Source organism: Dama dama, chromosome 9 (assembly GCF_033118175.1).
Source record: "Dama dama isolate Ldn47 chromosome 9, ASM3311817v1, whole genome shotgun sequence".
Lineage (NCBI taxonomy): Eukaryota > Metazoa > Chordata > Mammalia > Artiodactyla > Cervidae > Dama > Dama dama.
This window is the reverse complement of record NC_083689.1, coordinates 24,852,914-24,871,380: the sequence shown is the minus strand read 5'-3', so window position 1 is coordinate 24,871,380 and position 18,467 is coordinate 24,852,914. Positions and strand designations below refer to the sequence as shown.

Genomic DNA, 18,467 nt, shown 5'->3' with positions numbered 1-18,467 from the left:
AGGTCACAGGGTACCTAGGATGGGACAGACAGAAAACACCCCTCTGTTTGTTCCCTCTCACTCTACTCTTCTGCACCATTTTCTGCAGCGTCTTTTATGTTGCAAAGAGGCAACAGTTAAAATCACTTGATCTCAGCCACAAGGCTGAGAAGCGACAACAGTTAAAATCACGTTTGCTAAGTGTCTAGAGCAATGCAAGAGAAAGCAGAAGTGGGAGAGAGAGGTGGGTGCCTTCTCAGCCTGTTTTCCAGATGCCGGGCACCCTGTGAAATTCTAGTCCCACCAATATGCTGTGTGTCTGATCATCTACTTGGGCACTATGGGGGGGCCACAAACCGTTGTGACAGCGAAGATTTCTTTGCCCCTTGGACAAGGGCACCCTGGTGACAATTGTGGTGATGTGTCCCAAATCTAGAAAGACAGAAATGACAGTCATCAGCTGCAGATAAGGAGGCTGGTTTATTCTGATGTCCCTGTGGGAACACCCACAGGTGCAAGAGGGCAGGCAGGGAACTCCCCCTCACAGTCCCACTGCCTTCCCTGACCTGGCTGGTGACCTGGAGAGGCACAGTGGTTATGGCATTTGGTTGTGGTTCTGCATTTAAAAGGAGCTACATTCGATTGGCCGGTTTCATAAAGCCCTTCCAGGCCTCCAGGAACAGGGCCTGCGGCTTCTGAAGGACTGAGGCCCAGGTTGTGTTCGTTAATTGCACTTGTTCGGTGTCGGTGGTGGGCCCTCTCCCTGACACCTAGAGGTAACAGAACCAGCATGGCCTGGGCAGGCAGGGTTGCCACGGCCAAAGGCCACCAAGGATGCTGCGTGTGGGTAGGGCCGTGGCTGGTGGAGTGCCCCCGCTCCAACTTCTGCAGGGAGAAGGTGCTGGGGTTTGGTCCCAGAGTCACTGCGAGGGCGGCAGGGGGGCACACAAAGGGTTTCCATATGATGTTGGCAGGCATTAGGTGAAATTCGAAGGTTGTACACCCAGGTAGAGGTGCTCCTTGGGAGATTCATCCTGTTATTCATGGCAAAAAGGGGACATTTTTCTAGAGGGCAAGGGGAGGACTACCTGTAGGTAAAAAGCTTTTTTTTTTTTTCTCCTAGTAACATCTCACAGCAGTTGTAAATGAAACTATAAAAATTCAATCTTTTATGTGATATGAAGGGGCCCCAAGAAACATGGGATGCAGGCGCAGGCTTGCGAAACTGATGGATGAGCCCAGGGTCCTGGAGGAACGGCCGACAGAAGTGGCTAGGGGAGGACGCGGGGAGGACAGAAGCCAGGCCCTTGTACCGCTCGAAACCAGACCTGGGCCATGGTGGGAAGTGCTGCGTGGTCATGGCCTCACTGACTGGGCCCCGGAGCCCGTGGCTGAGCACGCGGGCTGGTCAGGAGATGGACCCAAGGTAGGCCAGCCTCCTCATAAATGCAAGTGTTTTCCAAACAAAGTGGGTTTTCCTGGTTGCTCACAACACAGAGAATCACAGAGTTCAAATTCCATCTCCCCCGTGATGTGACGGCTGAGGAGACGGGGGCCCAGAGAGGACCGGACTAATGGCTGCTGCCACCTTGGAACCGGAGAGAGGATGCAACCCTGACAGCCCAGAATCTGCTGGGCTAGAAAACACTGGTCCCTGTGCTGGAGATGTGGCGCGTAGCTGGAGCGGGCCCCCAGGGCGTGGCTGCAGAGACGACAGGGCCAAGGGCTCTCAGTGGCACATCCGTGCGGTCATTTCTTTCTGTTAAGAACAAGCAGGACATCAGGAGTCACACACAAAAGCGAAGTCGGAGTATGTGGTCTCAAGGGGCCCACGGGCCTCATTTAACACAAACCTTACTAAACAGGGCATAGACAGCATGTGCCTCAGGCCAGGTGGCAGGCTCTTTATGAGAAGGGTCACAGTTTCTGCCTCCAGAAAGAACTCTAAGTGTCAATGCAGGAGAAAGGACCACGGGATCAGGACACCAAGTGAAAAAACATGAGCGTATCATAAAACTGCCCACGACTATTTTCCGTATTTGGTGAGATTCACATAAAATGAACTGTCCTCCTCAATGGTGGACAACCCCCACCCCTACCTGGTTCCAGAACATTCCACTACCCCAGAGGGAAACCCCTTTCCTACTAGCCAGAGCCTACAAGGGAATATACAAACATGAAAAAGCTATGTTGAGATGTTTTTAGAGGTTTTTAAAAGTTGTCAAATAAGAGCCTTTCACAAAGACCCAAAGCAATGGAGGGAACCAGGAAAAAAGGTCACATGTAACGCAAATTTTGGTGCAGCCACTATGGAGAATACGGAGGTCCCATAGATTGATCCAGCAATCCTACTTCTGGGCATGTATCCAGAGAAAACTATAATTTGAAAAGATAAATGTACCCTAATGCTCATAGCAGCACTATTTACAATAACCAAGACATGGAAACAACCTAAATGTCCACCAACAGAGGGGTGGGTAAAGAAGATGTGGTACATCTATAAAGTAGACTATTATTCAGCTGTGAAAAAGAATGAACTAATGCCATTTGCAACAACATGGATGGACTTGGAGGGCATTATGCTTAGCAATGTAACTCAGAGAGAGACAAATACCATATGATATCACTTCTATGTGGAATCTAAAATATGGCACAAATGAACTTATTTATGAAACAGAAACAGACTCACAGACATAAGGGGGAAAAGAAACAGGGATAAACTAGGAGTTTGGGATTAACAGATACACACTACTGTATATAAAATTGATAAGCAGTGAAGTCCCACTGTATAGCACAGGGAACTACGTTCAGCGTCCTATGATAAACCACAATGGAAAAGACTGTGAAACAGAACACGTATAACGGAGTCACTGTGCTGCACACCTGAAACCAACCAAGGCTGTAACCAACCACTCAGATAGACGGCCTCCCAAAAGGCCCACATGCAGCCCAGGGTCCTGCCAGGAAAGGCACAACTGGGGCGGGATGTCCAGAGTGATGATCTTGTCTCCCAGGAGCAGACCTGCACACCCAGGCACCACCCGGTCCCTGGAAGGTTCCAGCATTTCTGAGCTTGGGGAGATGTTCCCACTTCTTATAATGACCCCTGTAAACAGTGGCGGCAACTGGGGGGCACTGGGAGAGCAACCACCTGTGCCCTCTGACCTTGCAGGTCCCGCTCAGAGCCATTTGGGTAACACAGTATGGCAGGCAGGCTCCATGTCACAGCCCACGGGACCTGAGTCAGGCACCTGAAATCTCCCATTTCTGGGGGGTGGGGAGTCAACACTGACCAGTTCAGTAAATCCCCCCAGAGAGAAAGTGGGTGAGTGGTTGCAGGGGCTAAGGAGGGGGTGACTGCTGATGTGGAGAGGACTGCTGATGTGGAGAGGACTGCTGATGTGGAGAGGACTGCTGATGTGGAGAGGACTGCTTTGGGGGTTATGAAAGGTTCTGGAACTGGATTGAGGTGAGGGTTGCTTGACCCTGTGAATGTACTAAACACCACTGAATCGTTCATTTTTATATCAGTGGTTTTACCATATGTAAAGTTTACCTCAATTAAAACCAGGAAAAAAAGTAGCTCCTTGCTCTCCTGCCAGCGGGGCTGGCAGCTCCCATAGAGAAATGGGGAGCAGCTGCAGGCAGGAACCCCTCTGGGACACGGTAATGGGGGGACCCCGCACACTGATTGCCTACGCCACTACGACCCACGCTCACCAGTGGCTCCAGCTCCTTGGTGTCGATAAGGCCGAACTCAGTGACAAAGTAGTAGAAGTGCTTGTAGCAGGTGTTGACGTGAGCCTCTGAACCTAGCTGCGCAATGCGGTCGAAGTGGTGGATGTACACATGCACGAACACGCGGAAGAGCCGCGACAGGATCTTCTTCACCACCTGCAGGAAGTTCTTGGGGAACGGCGTGCCTGCGGGGCAACGGGCATGGCTCAGCTTCCCTTCCCTTCCCCTTCCCTCCAGGACCTGCACCTCTCTGCCCCAGACAGTGCCCAGGGGGCGGGGAGGGGCAGTCCTGCAGGCCCAGACATCCTACCCTGCCCGCCCTCCGCATCTGGCGGGCAGTGGACCTGACATCCCGCTTCTGGGCGGCTTACAGGCTTCTGTGTCTATTTCTGGTTACATTTATTTTTCGGATTACAACTGGGCAATGCATAAAAACCTATGTTCTGGACTTTGATGCTTTTCTCTTAATATATTTATATCGCTCCATCTAAGTATGCTTCATGGTATTGCTTATATTTGAATGTACACATCCTAACTTAATTGCATACACAACACTATATTGCACCCTGTTTTTCTATTATTGAATTTAATACATTTTATTTCTATTTTTTAATTTTTTTTTTTTTAAATCGTGGTAAGATTTGTCGACTCAGCTGGTGGTGACCCTTTGGCATCAGGCACATTCATGGGCTGCACCCACATGCCCTTCCCCACCTCGTGTCTTCCTCGGCCCAGGGGAAAGATGCTATGCCCTCACACCATCTGACCAGCGCTACCGGGGGCTGCCCGGGATCAGGACGGACAGGTCCTGTCCTTCACGAGAGGGGCTCCAGGGCTGGCGACCACCCAGCCTGTGGACAGCCACAATGCTCTGGGACACACTCACAGAAAATGGAATGGCAGCTGCTGGTTGGCGAGCAAATCCCCAAAGACATGCAAGTAGGTGCTCAGGATCCGTGTGCTCAGCAGCTCGAGGGGCAGTGTCAGCGACCGGTCAGGGACAACCAGACCGAATGGGGGTTTCTCACACCAGAGGCAGGTCCCAGGGTGTGGAGGCACGAGGCAAATGGGAAAGGCCTTCTCTAAGACTGACCATCATGCTCCTGGCCAGCTCCCTCCTGTGTGTATGCGTGTCCCATGCCACTGATGGCACTGGTGTTCCAGGCCGGGTGTTTGGGGATGTGCCTTTGCAGAAGGCTCGTTCAGCATCAGTGAGGCCTCTGGGTTTCCTGACTCCATCCAACAGGAGAAAAGAGCTAAAGAGAAGGAATGCTCGACCCTTTTTTAAACTAATTTTTAAAATTTTTGGCTGTGCTAGGGTTTCGTTGCTGAGCGCAGGTTCTCTTGAGTTGTGTGTGCAAGGCTTCTTGTTGCAGTGGTTTCTCTTGTTGCAGTGCACAGGCTCTAAGCGCTTGAGCTCAGTAGTTGAAGCACACAGGGTTAGTTGCTCTGCCGCATGTGGGATATTCCCGGACCAGGGATTGAACCCGTGTTTCCTACATTGGCAGGTGAATTCTTCACCATCAGAGAAGTCCAAGAATACTTGACTCTTGGGAAAAACCATGTTCACAGGGCGTCTAAGGTGCACCTGCCATCCACGAAGACTGCAGACAAGCAAAGAGAAGCACTTCAGTCCACTGGGGGTGGGGGTGGGGGTGGGGGTGGAACCAGGCCGAGGGGTGAGGCTGGCCCTGGGGTCTGTGGACAGGGCTGGAAGATATGGCCTGGGCCAGGCGGCCCCTAACCATCTGCCAAGTTCATTTCTCTTGCTCTTCTCATGCTCTCTTTCTGGTGGGTGAGCACTGACTCGAGGCAGGTCTGAGTTCTAGGAGGTGGACCCCTCAGGAGCTGTGGGGCCTCAGATGGTCCTAGCAAAGCAGTGACTCAGGATGACAGGGAGAAGGTGTAGACTTGGACCAGGCAACCTGACAGGAGACTGCCCAGGAATCTGTTTCGGGAAAGTGGTAAGTATGGGATGGCCTTTTCCCAGGTGGGTCCCTGGAAGCCCCTTGCCAGAGTCAACATGGTTCACTGTACAGACGGTGAGTGAGGCCTGGCGGTGAGAAACTCAATGAAGCACATAGCATGCCAGCAGCCCAGAGCCAGGCCTGAGGCCTCCTCAGCAGTCAGCCCACCAGGACACCAAGCAGCCCTGGTGAACGTGAGAATGTCTGCTGTCTCCTGGGACCACTCAGTGGCTCAGGACAACTAGCACCAATTCTCTCCCAGGTCCTGAGGCCAGAGTCCACACGGTGCCCTGAGCTGCAGGCAGAGCTGGGCCCTCCACAGGCTCCAGGGAGAACCCGGCCCTGTCTTTTCTGGGCTTATGGTCCCTTCTCCCTCCCATCGCCTCACTGCCTTCTGCCCCCCTGGGTAACGAGTCTCCCTCTGCCCCCTCATTAGGACCTTGTGATGACATTAAGGGCTCACTCAGATAATCCTGAATTGTCTCTCTATCTCAAGATCCTTTAACTATATGTGTTAGTTGCTCAGTTGGGTCTGACTCTTTGCTATCCCATGGAGTGTAGCCTGCCAAGTTCCTCTCTCCATGGAATTCTCCAGGCAAGAATACTAGAGGAGGTAGCCATTCCCTTCTCCCAGGGATCGAACCTGGGTCTCCTGCACTGCATGCAGATTCTTTAAAATCTGAGGCACCAGGGAAGCCTTTGCTTGAAGCAAAATGTGTCCTTTCACACACAAGAGCATCACTCAGTCATGAAAAGGAGAGAAGCCCTGACACTTGCTACCATGTGGATGGACCCTGAGAACACGACGCTCAGTGTGAGAAGCAGACACGGGACACACAGGGTGTGATTCCACCAACGGGAAACGTTCAGAACAGGCAAAGCCACAGACACAGAGAGTGGGTTCCTGGTTGTCAGGGTTCGGGGAGGCGGTGCAGGTGACTGCTGAAGGGGATGGGGCTTCTTTTAGGGTGATGGATTTTTTTTCCCTTGGCCGCGCAGGGTCTTCATTGTTGCACGTGGGCTTTCTCCAGTTGCAGTGTGCAGGCTTCTCTTATTGCAGAGTATGGGCTCTAGAGTACAGACTCAGTAGTTGTGGGGCACAAGCTTAGTTGCCCCTCAGCATGTGGGATCTTCCTGGACCAGGGATGTAACCTGTGTCCCCTGCATTGGCAGGCAGATTCTTAACCACTGGACCAGGGAAGCCTCCAGGGTGATGGATTTAATTACAGCTGACAGCTGCATGACACTGTGAATGTACTATAACGCCACTGAACTGCATTTTTTTTAATTTGCCTTACCATGTATCATGTGAGGTGTTAGTTCCCCAACCGTGCCCCATGAAGCAGAAGCATGCAGTACTAACCACTGGACCACCAGGGAAGCCCCTGAACCATGCACTTTAAATGGGTGGATGTAGCGGTGTGTGGACTCCATCCCGATAAAGTTGACCCTAAAAGAACATGAAAGCACAGAGACTCACCAACGTTGGTGGGGAAGACGTCCTCATTGTTGATCTGCACCTCGATCCAGTCCATGAGCAGGTCCATGTAGCGGGGGGCCGACAGTGCCGTGGGCCGCCGGAACTTGTGCTCATCCTGCCAACGGTACTCGTACTTGGGGCCGCCTGACATGATGGGGCAGGAGCGCTCGGTGCAGCCGTCACTGATGGTGCCGTAGATGAGGTTGACGCGGTTGAAGAAGTCCACCACATGCACAGCCACCCAGTCGTTGAGCTCCTCGCCAGCAGGCAGCTGCACGGCCAGCTTCAGGTCCAACCCTGCATTCAGCGAGGCCTGCGCCTTCTTGTGCAGCTCGAAGCGTTGGGTGCCTGGCTCGAACTTGCGCTTGGGCCGGAAGGTCTTGTCCTTGTTGAAGACCTGCTTCAGGAAGGGGTTGGACATCTTGGCCGCACTCTCGGGACGCCACGAGGTGTCTGAGGGGAGGGCTGGGCAGGACGCTCAAGACAGGTAGGTCACCAGGTCCCCAGGGCTCCCTCAGACCTGGAACACACAAAAAGGAAACATCATGACCCTTCTTGAAACCTTGTTCTAGAAGCAGCAGCGGGCAGACTGGGGATGCTCCTGGGACTTGTGGCTTTGAGTTTCAACAAAAGGGCACACAGAACTGCCCTGGCACATCCCCTCTGTGCCCAGAGGCTTTTGGTAAAGAGAAAGCTGCTGGCCCCACATGCCATCTGAGGGTGGGCCCCTCAGGCTAGGTGGCAGCCTCTGTGAAGAGATGCCCATAGCCAGGGACCTGCGAATGAATCTTATCTGGAAAGAGAGTCTTTGTAGATTGATTAAGGATCTATCCGGGCACCCCAAATCCAGTGATGAATGTCCCTGTAAGAAGCCGTGTGATGATGGACACAGAGATGGAGTGATGGGTCTACAAACCAGGCGATGCCAAGGACCAGTGGCACTGGTGGAGCTGGGAGGGAGCCCCAGGATGAACTAGCTCCGCCCATACTCTGACTGTGGGGCTTCTGGGCTCCGGGGCTGGAAGGGCATGCATTCCTGCTGCCTCTGCTCCCCCTGTGTCTCGTGCCCCAGTCTCGTCTCTGGACCAGGGCCCTCCATAACCTTCCATGTGCCCTCAGCTCTCTGGCTTAACATCTGTACAGCTCCACGTCCAAGGTGCAGATATGAATCTGGGGGACACTACCCACCCCGATGCACCAGCTAAGTGAAGATGCCTCCACAGGTTGTCTGGTCTTGTGACAGATGCCACTCATTTTGGGGGCAAGGCCCTAGTGTGGGGGTTGCACTGCCATGGCCCTGCTCTGATGAACAGGCCCCTCCCAAGCCTCTGTTCTGCCTGTCTTCCCTGTCACATTGGGAGTAGTAGACCCTACCTCAGGGGGTGTGAAAGGGTGAAATCAAGCACAAGGAGCCTGGGTTGGGCTCACACTTGGGACCAGTCATGTGTTGCTCCTTCACCATCACCTCTCCAATGGCCACACTGGCCCACCGCCCCTTATTTCCATCTCTGGCTGGGGTACATATGCTTTCCCAGGAGTGTGGACCTGGCCAGGACTGGGTGGGGTGGGGGTATCCTGGGAGCTCACCCAGGAGCAGCAGCAGAGGGGGAAGTGGCCTGGGTTGGGGGAAGCGGAAGTACTGCCCAGGCCGGGCTCCAGCACACGCAGCCACACTCCTGGTGAGATGAAAAACCACTTACTGTGAAGTAATTAGCCTCCAACTAATAAAAAAAATAAAAAAAAAAGAAAGTGAAAAAAAAAAAAAAAGAAAAACCACTTACACATAATGTTGTAATATACACATAATGCTGCAATACACCCCTCTGGAATCAGTTTCTTGGCCCTTGGAGCTTGACCCTTCAGACCAAGCACTCTGTGCAGCAAACTGCCACAAACTGAGGGGCTTCGAACAGCTTACATTCACAATCAGAAACTTCTGGACATCCCATGTCTGAAAGGACTTCGCATGTCCTTGTACAGGGATCCCGTCACCCCCAGGGGACAACGTCATGCCACCAGGCTGACCTCAGTGACGGAGAAGCTGTGCCGGGGGATGGGCCTGAGGCAGCCAGATCTGGTCACCTCAGCCCAGTTCCCCCGTGTCCGCACCCAAGTCCATGGTCCAGACGGGGCGACCAGGAGGGGAAGGACCTCAGCATGCGGTTAGTAAGTGCTGAGTCACAACCCACCACATCCTGGAGCCCAGCATCTCCTGCAGGCCTGGCTCTTCTACACGTCGGCGGGCCGGAAATCAGAGTGGCCCCCATTGCCCTGGGCCCCCTGGCCCAGCCTTCAGTGGCCGCCTTGAGAACATGAGTCTCTGGGTTAATTCCAGAGGCTGGATGGATAATGTGAAGAGCTCATACCAGTGTTCTAGCCAGGGTGTCCTGCCTGTAGAGCCAGGAATGATTGACTCTTGAGTTATGAGAATCTAAAAAGAAAGAGGTTGCTCTGGTCTAAAGGGAGAGGGATGGCGGTGAGCTGAGCCTTCAGAGTCCTCCTTCTGGAGCATGGACTGTGGAGGGTGGGGTTCAAAGGAGGGGTCCAGCGCCTCTCCCTGTGGGGCAGGTGCAACCCTGACCCTATCTCCTTCCCCCGTCTGTGTCCTCTGCATGTCCACAGGGCCTGCTAACAGAGTCAGAGGCAGAGACACAGGAGATGCTGTTCTGCTAGCTGTGAAGATGGAGGGAGGGGCTGCGAGCCTGGGATGCAGCGCCTCTAGAAGCTGGAAAAGGCAGGAGCCAATGCTCCCCAGGAGCCTCCAGAGGAACCGGCCCTGCCTACACCTGGATTTTAGCCCTGAGAGGCCTGAGCTGGACTCTTGACCTCTCGAACTGTAAGAGAATAATCTGTGTGGTCTGGGCTACAAAGTCTGTGGTGATTTGTTACATCGGCCATTGGAAACTCAGACAGAGGCTACGCAGAACATCTGAAGGAACGCCAGGGAGGGTAACTCACAGTTGACACAAATGGGTCAATTGAGCCCTAGTTACATGCAGGCTGGGGACTATCTGTCCTCCCCACTGGTAGGTGAAGCCTGCTCATTCTTCTGGGCCCCACTTGACACTGTGGGTACCGGAAGGTTGATTCAAGGCAGCATGAACTATGCAAAACACAGAGGCTGAGCATCTGGGGATGGAGCCAGATGTAGGGAGCCCAGTGAGGAGGGGAGGGACCTGCCACCCCCAACGAGGATGGAGTAATCAAAAAGGACAGTCAATAGGAACCCTTCTGCACTGCTGGGATAATGTAAAATGGGGTGGCTGCTGTGGAAAACAGCCCAGCAGTTAAAAAAATGCAGTTACCATCTTACCAGCAGCTCTCTCCTAAGTGTCCATCCAAGTGATGACACACGTGGACGACACATGTCCACACAAAAACTTGTACATACGTGTGTCCAGCAGCATGCGTCCTAACAGCCAAAAGGTGGAGACACCCAAATGCCCAGTAGTGGGTGAGCTGATCCACACATGGAAGCATCACTCAGCCATGAAAAGGAGAGAAGCCCTGACGCTTGCTACCATGTGGACAGACCCTGAGAACACGATGCTCAGTGAGAGGAGCAGACACAGAAGGAAGGACACAGGGTGTGATTCCACTGATGGGAAATGTCCAGAACAGGCAGATCCACAGACACAGAGAGTGGGTTCTTGGTTATCAGGGGCTGGGGCAAGGGATAGGGTGACTGCTGATGGGGATAGGGTTTCTTCTGCGGTGACAGAATGTTCTGGAACTGGAGAGAGGTGGTGAATGGGCTGAAAACAGTGGAATGCACATGTGAAAGGCGGAAAGTCTGGTACATGAATGGAGAGCCAGGAAGGCTGTTATTTTTAAAGCAGGGTGAGGAGACGGAGCAAGTGTGGGCTGAACTGCTGCTCTGGGAACCGCAAAGAACTGAGGCCATTTCCCTCTGGGTTCAAGCTGAGGCTGGCACTGCCTGTAAAATTTGTTTACCGTGTGAGGTGACAGCACAAACACAGAGGACCACATGAGATGAAAGATGTAGGCACTCACGTGTGACAGAGGGAACGCTCACTGCGGACAGGCTGCCTGGCGATGGGGTAGGAAGCCACCTGTGCTCTGAGTGAGGAGGCCCATCCAGAGACCAGAAGAGCCTTCACTTCCTTCCCCAAAGCTGCCCCTGAGGCCCCAGCCACCAGCATCACTTCCTGCCACCTTGGTTAACGCCCAGTGAGACAGTCGCCGTAACCCATGGAGCAAAGCAGAACCCTACTTTAAAGCTGGGAAGACTGAGGCCCAGACTTGCCACTGCTGACATCGGGGCCATCCTGGGCACTATGGAGGTGAAGCACTATGGGGGCAGGAGCACCCCAGGTGAGAAACACTGGGCTAGAAGATGGTGACTAGGTACTAACCATTAGCTACTAGTGGTCACGGCTAACTACTACCCAGTTAATGAGTAAATCACTGTTAGGCTGCACAGCTGGTAGCAGAAGGAGTCAGTGTTTGCACCCTGGACCATGGGGATAAAACTGTGGTCCCTTCTGCCTGGCCACCCACCTCCCCTGCCCCACACTCCACTCTTCATCCCAAATCCAGGGCCAAGTCCCTCCTGGCTGGGGCTGCTCCCGCACCAGGCACCTCTGCTGAGCCTGCAGTCTGGTGTAGGCGCCTCCGGTTCTGACCCTCCCTGGTTCTGGAGATATGGTACAGACCTGTGCCTAGGGCCTGGAGGGCAGGAAGAGGTGCCTCCAAAAAGGGAGGGTAGCCACAAATAGCCCATCTGCCACTTTTCTCCCAATGTGGAAGATCTGAGACCCCCAGGAGGCCCCAGTTAAGAGGCCACCTGCCCTGACCCTCTGTTGCAGAGACTAGTCGTGTCCCCTGTGCTGGGTAGCTGGGACCCCTCTGTATGAGGGCACTTGTGCTAGATGTGGTGGGTGGGGACCCTGCGCCTCCACCCACCTCCCCCTCCACCGTGACTGCTAACTGCCGAGGGGCTGTGAACCTGACCAGGTGGTTCATCTGTAAACCAAGCAGCTCTCAGGGCTACTCCAAGTGCAGGTCAAGGGACAGTCACCCTGTGTGGACTGACCAGCAATCCAAGCTGCCCTCCCCCACACCTACCACCTGCCAGCCATTTCTCACCCATGACTCGCTTTAGCCTCTAAACACTCTTCTGCCCGGGCTGAACGAAGCCTCACTTTGGCCATGAGAAGACAAAGCAGGGTGCTACCCCTCATCCAGCAGAGTAGCCTTGGCCTGGGCTGGCCCCGGGCCCCCACAGCTGCTTCTGTGCACCCAGGTGTCCAGGCTCCTTATCTGCCCTATAGCCGGCCTTCTCACCCTCACAGAGACCACAACCCCAAGAAAATGCAACCTGCCCACACCCCGCTGCTGCCTTCTGTTGACTTTGGGGTCTCTGGGGCCATGTGACCTGTCAGACAGGCACAGGCTGAGGGGTGGTGAGAAGCGGACAGGGACCCCACTGTCCCGGGAGACCTCACGGCTCTATCTACAGCCCGTCAAGCCACGGACCAGACGTGCGCCAGGATGGTTCTAGAAGATGGGGCAGGGTGGTGAAGCGGGCTTATAAGGCTCCTGACTACTTTTCTGTCTCCTGAGAAAGTGGGAGGGTTGCTTTTTTTTTTAAGTGGAAGCAATGATTTTTTAAAAACTTCCTGGATGGACAGAGTTCCCATCAAAAGCAAACAGCGCTTTCTATCAAAAACACATTCCCTTGGGCTCCTATGACCAAGGAGTGGGCGACCACTGGAAAGTGCCTTTTCCTTGAGAAGCACCCGGGAGTCACTGCGGCACCCCCTTCCCCCACCAAAATCCCAGGTACCGTTTCCGGGGATCCCGGGTTTCTGCCCACTCTTAGAAGACCTCCAAGGGCAGCAAAGGGAAAACCAGGAGAGGCTTCTCGGAATCCAGCACAAGGGGCTTCCCTGGGTCTTCCTGCACACAAGATGAGTGTGGCACTTACAAACTCCAAGAGTGACAAAGGTTAAAATGACAAAATTCCCCTGCCCCAGCACACACCCACCCACCCCTGTTCTTTTTCTAAAAACAAAACACAGTTCCTATTGGCAACCGCTATACCTCAGCCCCATCGCCACTTCCTTCCGGTGCCTCTACATCCTGCCTGGCTGATGACATTCGCCACTGTTGTGTGTAAATCCTGAACCTGGCCTGGCAGCCTTAGTGGCTGGATAGAAGATGCTCATGGCCAGGATCTGTCCTGTTAAAGGTGGTTGTGCCTCAGGGCTGTCTCCCATCGTGTAAATGTTTGTGTTTAAATACTGAGACTGCTCCCTGGGTGGGGAGGCTGCCCGAGTCCTGAAGGACACAACAAAGGCCAGGTGCTTTAGATGGGCTCGCTATAGTTCAGCCCTCTTAGTAATCCTTTTTTTTTATTCCCCACAAAAGCCAAATGAGATATAATTCACACGACTAGAAACCTACACAATTCAATGGATTTTAGTAAAATCATGAAGTATGCAACCATTACCACTATCTAATTCCAGAACATTCTTATCACCCCACAAAGAAACCCCATGCCCATCAGTAGTTATCTCCTATTGCCCTTTTAAAAGCAGAATCACATCCCCCCTCAAAAGATGTGCTGAAGTCTTAACAGGTAAAGTGATCCCATGTGGAAGCAGGACCACTGCAGATGTACTTAAGTTGAGGTCACCCTGTCCTACAAGAAGAGGGGGATCTGGACACAGACACAGACAGCCATGTGATGGAGGCAGAAATCAGGTGATGCGTCTGCAAGCCCTGCAAGCCATGAGATGACCAGGATTGTTGGCCTCACAGGAAGCTGGGGGTGAGACAGCAGGGACCCTTCCTGGTGCCTCTGAGAGCCCTGAGCCCACAGCAGATAAGAGATGGCCTGGGATTTAAGCCCAGCTGTCCCCACCTCTATTGTCCTCTGATCTACCAAGAGGGGCTGCCAGGTGTCCATGGCCCAGTCCCATGATTCTCCTCTGTAGCTCCTCCCTCTGTCTCAGTTCCCCGCGGGGGCAAACACAGATTTTCTTTTTTTTTTTAGATTTTCCGTTCAACAAAACGGTGTTGGGAGTTGGGGGACAGAAAGGAGAGAAATGCAGGAGAGGTTGTGGGTGGTGTGTCCATGCAGGAGTCACACCTCTTCTTTCTGAGGACTTATTTCAAAGCTGCAGGAGCCTTCACTGCGTGGCTGACTGACTGGAGACCTGAGTGTCAGAAAGAGGAATACACAAGAAACCATGCCTCCAAACTTCCATCCACCACAAGCCCCACCTTTTCTGGCTGCCGAAACTTCCTCTCGACATCAGGGTCCTCGGGACTTGCCTGTGCACTGACCCCAGTCTGTGGGGAGGGTATCCACCAGGCACCACACTCTCTCCAGGCATTGGGAGAGCTCCCTCCATGCTCAGCTACAGCTATGGGTCTCAAATGCGGTGACCCTGCCCCCCAGGGGAATGGGGCACTCCTGGAACTGAGTAGATGGGGCCGGGGAGGCTGCTCCCCACCCCACTGAGAGTGCCCAGGGTGGCCCCCATGGAAAGCAGCCCAGCCCTGGATGTCTTACTTAGGACTCAGCAGCCACAGGAATGACCATCTCCTTCCCAGAACCTGGTTTCTGAAGTCAGATTCCCCTTTTTTGCTTAAGCAGCCTGAACCTCGCAATTCCAGGAAGTCAGGAGTTCACCAGCTGGGGCATGTCCAGAAGTTCCCAGAGTAAAAACCCAAGTTCCAAGCCAGCTGCTTGGGGAATTTTTGTTCAACCTCCATCTCAAGAACCCCTGGAGATGGGAGAGCAGCTCCCGGAATGATGGTTAATGGCTGACTCTTCCATGGACTTGGCTGGCTTGGGAGCATCATCACATATGAAACAGACTGCCTTAACCTTGTTAGGAATATGAATTATCTCGAGCCCAGGAACTGAAATAGTACTTCCAAGAACCCTCTTCGGGACTGAAACAACCACTTCTACTTTTGTTGAGAGAGAGGCACACCTAGAACTCAGCTTGTCACAGCTATCTGAGGCACCTGGTGGGCAAACACCATGGTCCAGATTTGAGAGATGATAGACATACTCTCTCCTTTAGGGAAGTTAAAAAAAAAAGGACACTGTCAAGCCTCAAAAAGACAGGAGGAACTGTAAATGTGCATCATTAAGTGAGAGAAGCCCATGTGAGAAGGTGACACCATGATTCCCACTCTATGATGTTCTGGAGAAGGCAGAGCTGAGCTCTGGGGACAGAAGAAGGATCAGTGGTTGTGGGGGGCCATTGTGGAGGTGGGGAGTTTAAAGGAGAGACGAATAGGTGGAGCATAGGGGATTTTTAGGGATGTGAAACTACTGTGTGTGAAAAAATGATGGGTATGTGTCAGTGCACATCTGTCCAAACTCAGACAGCATGCACCACTGAGCACGAACCCACCAAATGTACTCTGGATGCTGGCTGACAGGAATGTGTCACTGGAGGTTCATCCCTGTGACAAATGTCCTGCTCTGGCAGGCGATGCTGATAACCGGGAGGCAGTGCGCACGTGGGGGCAGGGAGCATGCAGGAATTCCCTGTCCCTCCCACTCAATTATGCAGCAAGCTTAAAACTGCTCTAGAAAAATTCAGTCTATTAAAAAAAATTACTGGGGCTTCCCTGGTGGCTTGGGCTTTCCTGGTGGCTCAGTGGTAAAGAATCTGCCTGCCAATGAAGGGGCAACTAAGCCCAGGAGTGACAATAACTGAAACCACGTGCTGCAACTACTGTAGCCAATGCACCTACAGCCTGTGCTTCACAAGAGAAGTCACAGCAATGAGAAGCTCACACACCACAATGAAGAGTAGTCCCCACTCACCCTAACTAGAGAAAAGTCCAAGCAACAACAAAGACCCAGGACAACCAAAAAATAAATAAATAAAAGTAAAACCAATTTAAAAACTTATAGCTAACACAAATTTATCAATTACAACACATCAAGCATTTGGCTAAATCCTGTGAATTGCTCACCCCATTTAAGAAATAACTAAAGCCACAGATAGGAAGCAGAAAATGATGAATCCTAAGAAAAAGGCATAAATAAAGAACACATTTAGACATCTTGGCATAAAGAACAAATGCCATGGGACTTCCTTGGTGGTCCAGTGGCTAAGACTCTGTGCTCCCAACGCAAGGAAACCTGGTCAGCGAACTAGATCCTAAACGCAGAAACTACGAGTTCATATGCTACAAATAAAAAAGGTCCTGCTTGCTGCAACTAAGACCTGATGCAGTCAAATAAATATTTAAAAAAAAATGCCTTGGAAGACACTGAAATACATGTTGCATGTGTGCTTTTTAACTTTTTGGTAGCCACATTAAAAAGTAACAAAAAGAAAAGAAACAAGTGATTTTAACATTGATTTTATATATATATATATATACTACTGAGCCTAAGAGCACCAAAATATCACTTTAACATCTAACCAGTATAGAAAATACTAAGGAACTATTTTGCACACCTCCTACCCCACCCCCGCCTTAGCACTCCAAGTCTCCAGAGACTGCTGTGTATTTTACACGAAGGGCACATCCCATTTTGGAATAGCCACGTTCAGGTGATCACTAGCCATGCATGGCCAGTGGCTACTGCACCCGACAGCTCAGCTCTGGAGGGTTTTAAAAGGGGGAACCACCCCTGTCGCCATCAGGACAGGAGCAGTGGGACAGGTGCTGTTTGAGGTGGGACTCTGGGGAGGGGAGAGGCTCTGGATTGAAGCAGGCTGAGGTTCCCCGTAAACAAAGGGCGCCTTCGGAAGGGAGGGGAGAAACAGGGTGCCCCAGGGTGCGGGCAGGCTGGGGTGGGGCAGTCAAGACTTCCACTTGCTTCACTCCATAATCAGTACAACAGACAATGACAGGCTACCATGAACTTGGGGTGGGTGGGAGGTGGATGGGCACTCAGGGCTTTGGGAGGCTGCAGCGCCCTATCCTGACATTGGCCAGGGCCAGGATTCTTGGCATCACTCATCATTCTTGGCTGAGTCTGTAAAATGGGCTCATAAGAGTCCCTGAACTTTATGTTGGGTGAAGGGAGGAACAAAGAAGAGGCTAGTAGAGACCACTGGTAACAGAAGCAAGTCCAAGATCACAAAGTGCAGACAGGCAGTGGGGTGAAATATGCAAAATGCTCATGTATCACATGCCAAAATTTATCCAAGTGTATCTCTGAATGAATGCAGTTGATTGGGCGTCAACCAAGACTCTATAAAAAGGTTAAAAAAAAAAAAGATGCAAGGGGTAGAAAGCACCTGCAAATAAAGAATGGAAGACTTTTACTCCAAAATGAGCAATGGCTCTCTGGGTGCGAGCATCACTGGCTATTTATTTTCTGCTCTGTGACTCTCTGTATTTTCCAGTCACCCTCCAGCTTCCCTTTTCGGTGACATTTAGTAAAGTACATAGTCATTTAAAGCAAATGCAAGCCCTGCAGTCAGTGAAGAGATGAAGCAGGGGGGTTAGCCAGTGGGCAGCGCCAACATTAAAACACCTCCCGCTCAGCCCGTGCCCACTGCTCAGGGGCTCTGGGGACCAGGAAGACTGCTTTCAGAGGGCGGGGGTCAAAGTGCGCTGGGGGCCCTAAAATCTTGTGGACTTTCCATCCAAACCAGGAGGTGGGGTCCTGGTTATTGATACCAGAAGGGGGTGGCCCTGGTAACCACTAATTCCACCAAGGGCCCGCCACCGGCTCCCGCCCCTCCATCACCGTCCATCCCTCTGAGAGACCCGGCCTCCCCGCCGCTCGCGGTCGCCCCCCTGAGGGACCCGGCCTTCCCGCCGTCACTCCCCTGAGGGATCCGGCCTCCCCGCCGTCTCCCCTCTAAGGAACCCAGCCTCCCCGCCTTCGCCCCCGTGAGGGACCTGGCCTCCCTGCTACTCGCGGTCGCCCCTCTGAGGGGCCCGACCTCCCTGCCGAGCGCGCTGGCCTCTCTGAGGACTCACCTGCCGCCTGCCTCCTGCTGCCGGAAGAGTTGGGTCAAGTTCGCCGCTGGACCCAGTTCCCGGGCCGCTGGCCAGTCCGGCCTCGCTGCCAGGCCCGGAGTAATTTCGCACACGACCGCCCCGCCCCTCACCGGATATACTTCCGTTCCAGGGCAAGGCCTCCCAGGAAACAGCCGGGGAGGCCTGCGGGCGGAGCTTGCTGTGTGCCGGGAGCAAGAGACGCGGCCTCGAACCCGCAGGCCCGTCTGGAAGGAGGAGCTTTGCAAAGGCTGTGGGCGCATGCGTCAGGCGCGGTCGGGAGGCGGGACCAACAAAGGGGTGGAGCTTCCTCTTGGAGTGGCCGCTCCTGGGCGGGGCCTGAA

The 18,467-nt window shown here is 53.0% G+C and overlaps 1 protein-coding gene across 3 annotated transcripts; it reads right to left on the bottom strand.

Annotated features, from left to right (window-relative positions):
- Nucleotides 1-440: 440 nt before the first annotated feature.
- Nucleotides 441-18,260, bottom strand: MOB3A (MOB kinase activator 3A). Of its 3 annotated transcripts, XM_061150776.1 has the most exons (5): nucleotides 18,106-18,247; nucleotides 12,974-13,086; nucleotides 7,165-7,684; nucleotides 3,700-3,902; nucleotides 441-1,738 (listed from the first exon to the last, which is right to left on the bottom strand). In XM_061150776.1, the coding sequence occupies exons 3-5, from the start codon at nucleotides 7,583-7,585 to the stop codon at nucleotides 1,709-1,711; spliced, it is 654 nt and encodes a 217-aa protein (XP_061006759.1). In that variant the 5' UTR covers nucleotides 7,586-7,684; nucleotides 12,974-13,086; nucleotides 18,106-18,247; the 3' UTR covers nucleotides 441-1,708. The 3 variants fall into 3 exon arrangements, with proteins under 3 accessions (XP_061006759.1, XP_061006758.1, XP_061006760.1); XM_061150775.1 differs by lacking the exon at nucleotides 12,974-13,086 and having other exon boundaries at nucleotides 18,106-18,260; XM_061150777.1 differs by lacking the exons at nucleotides 12,974-13,086; nucleotides 18,106-18,247 and adding an exon at nucleotides 11,179-11,200.
- Nucleotides 18,261-18,467: the final 207 nt, after the last annotated feature.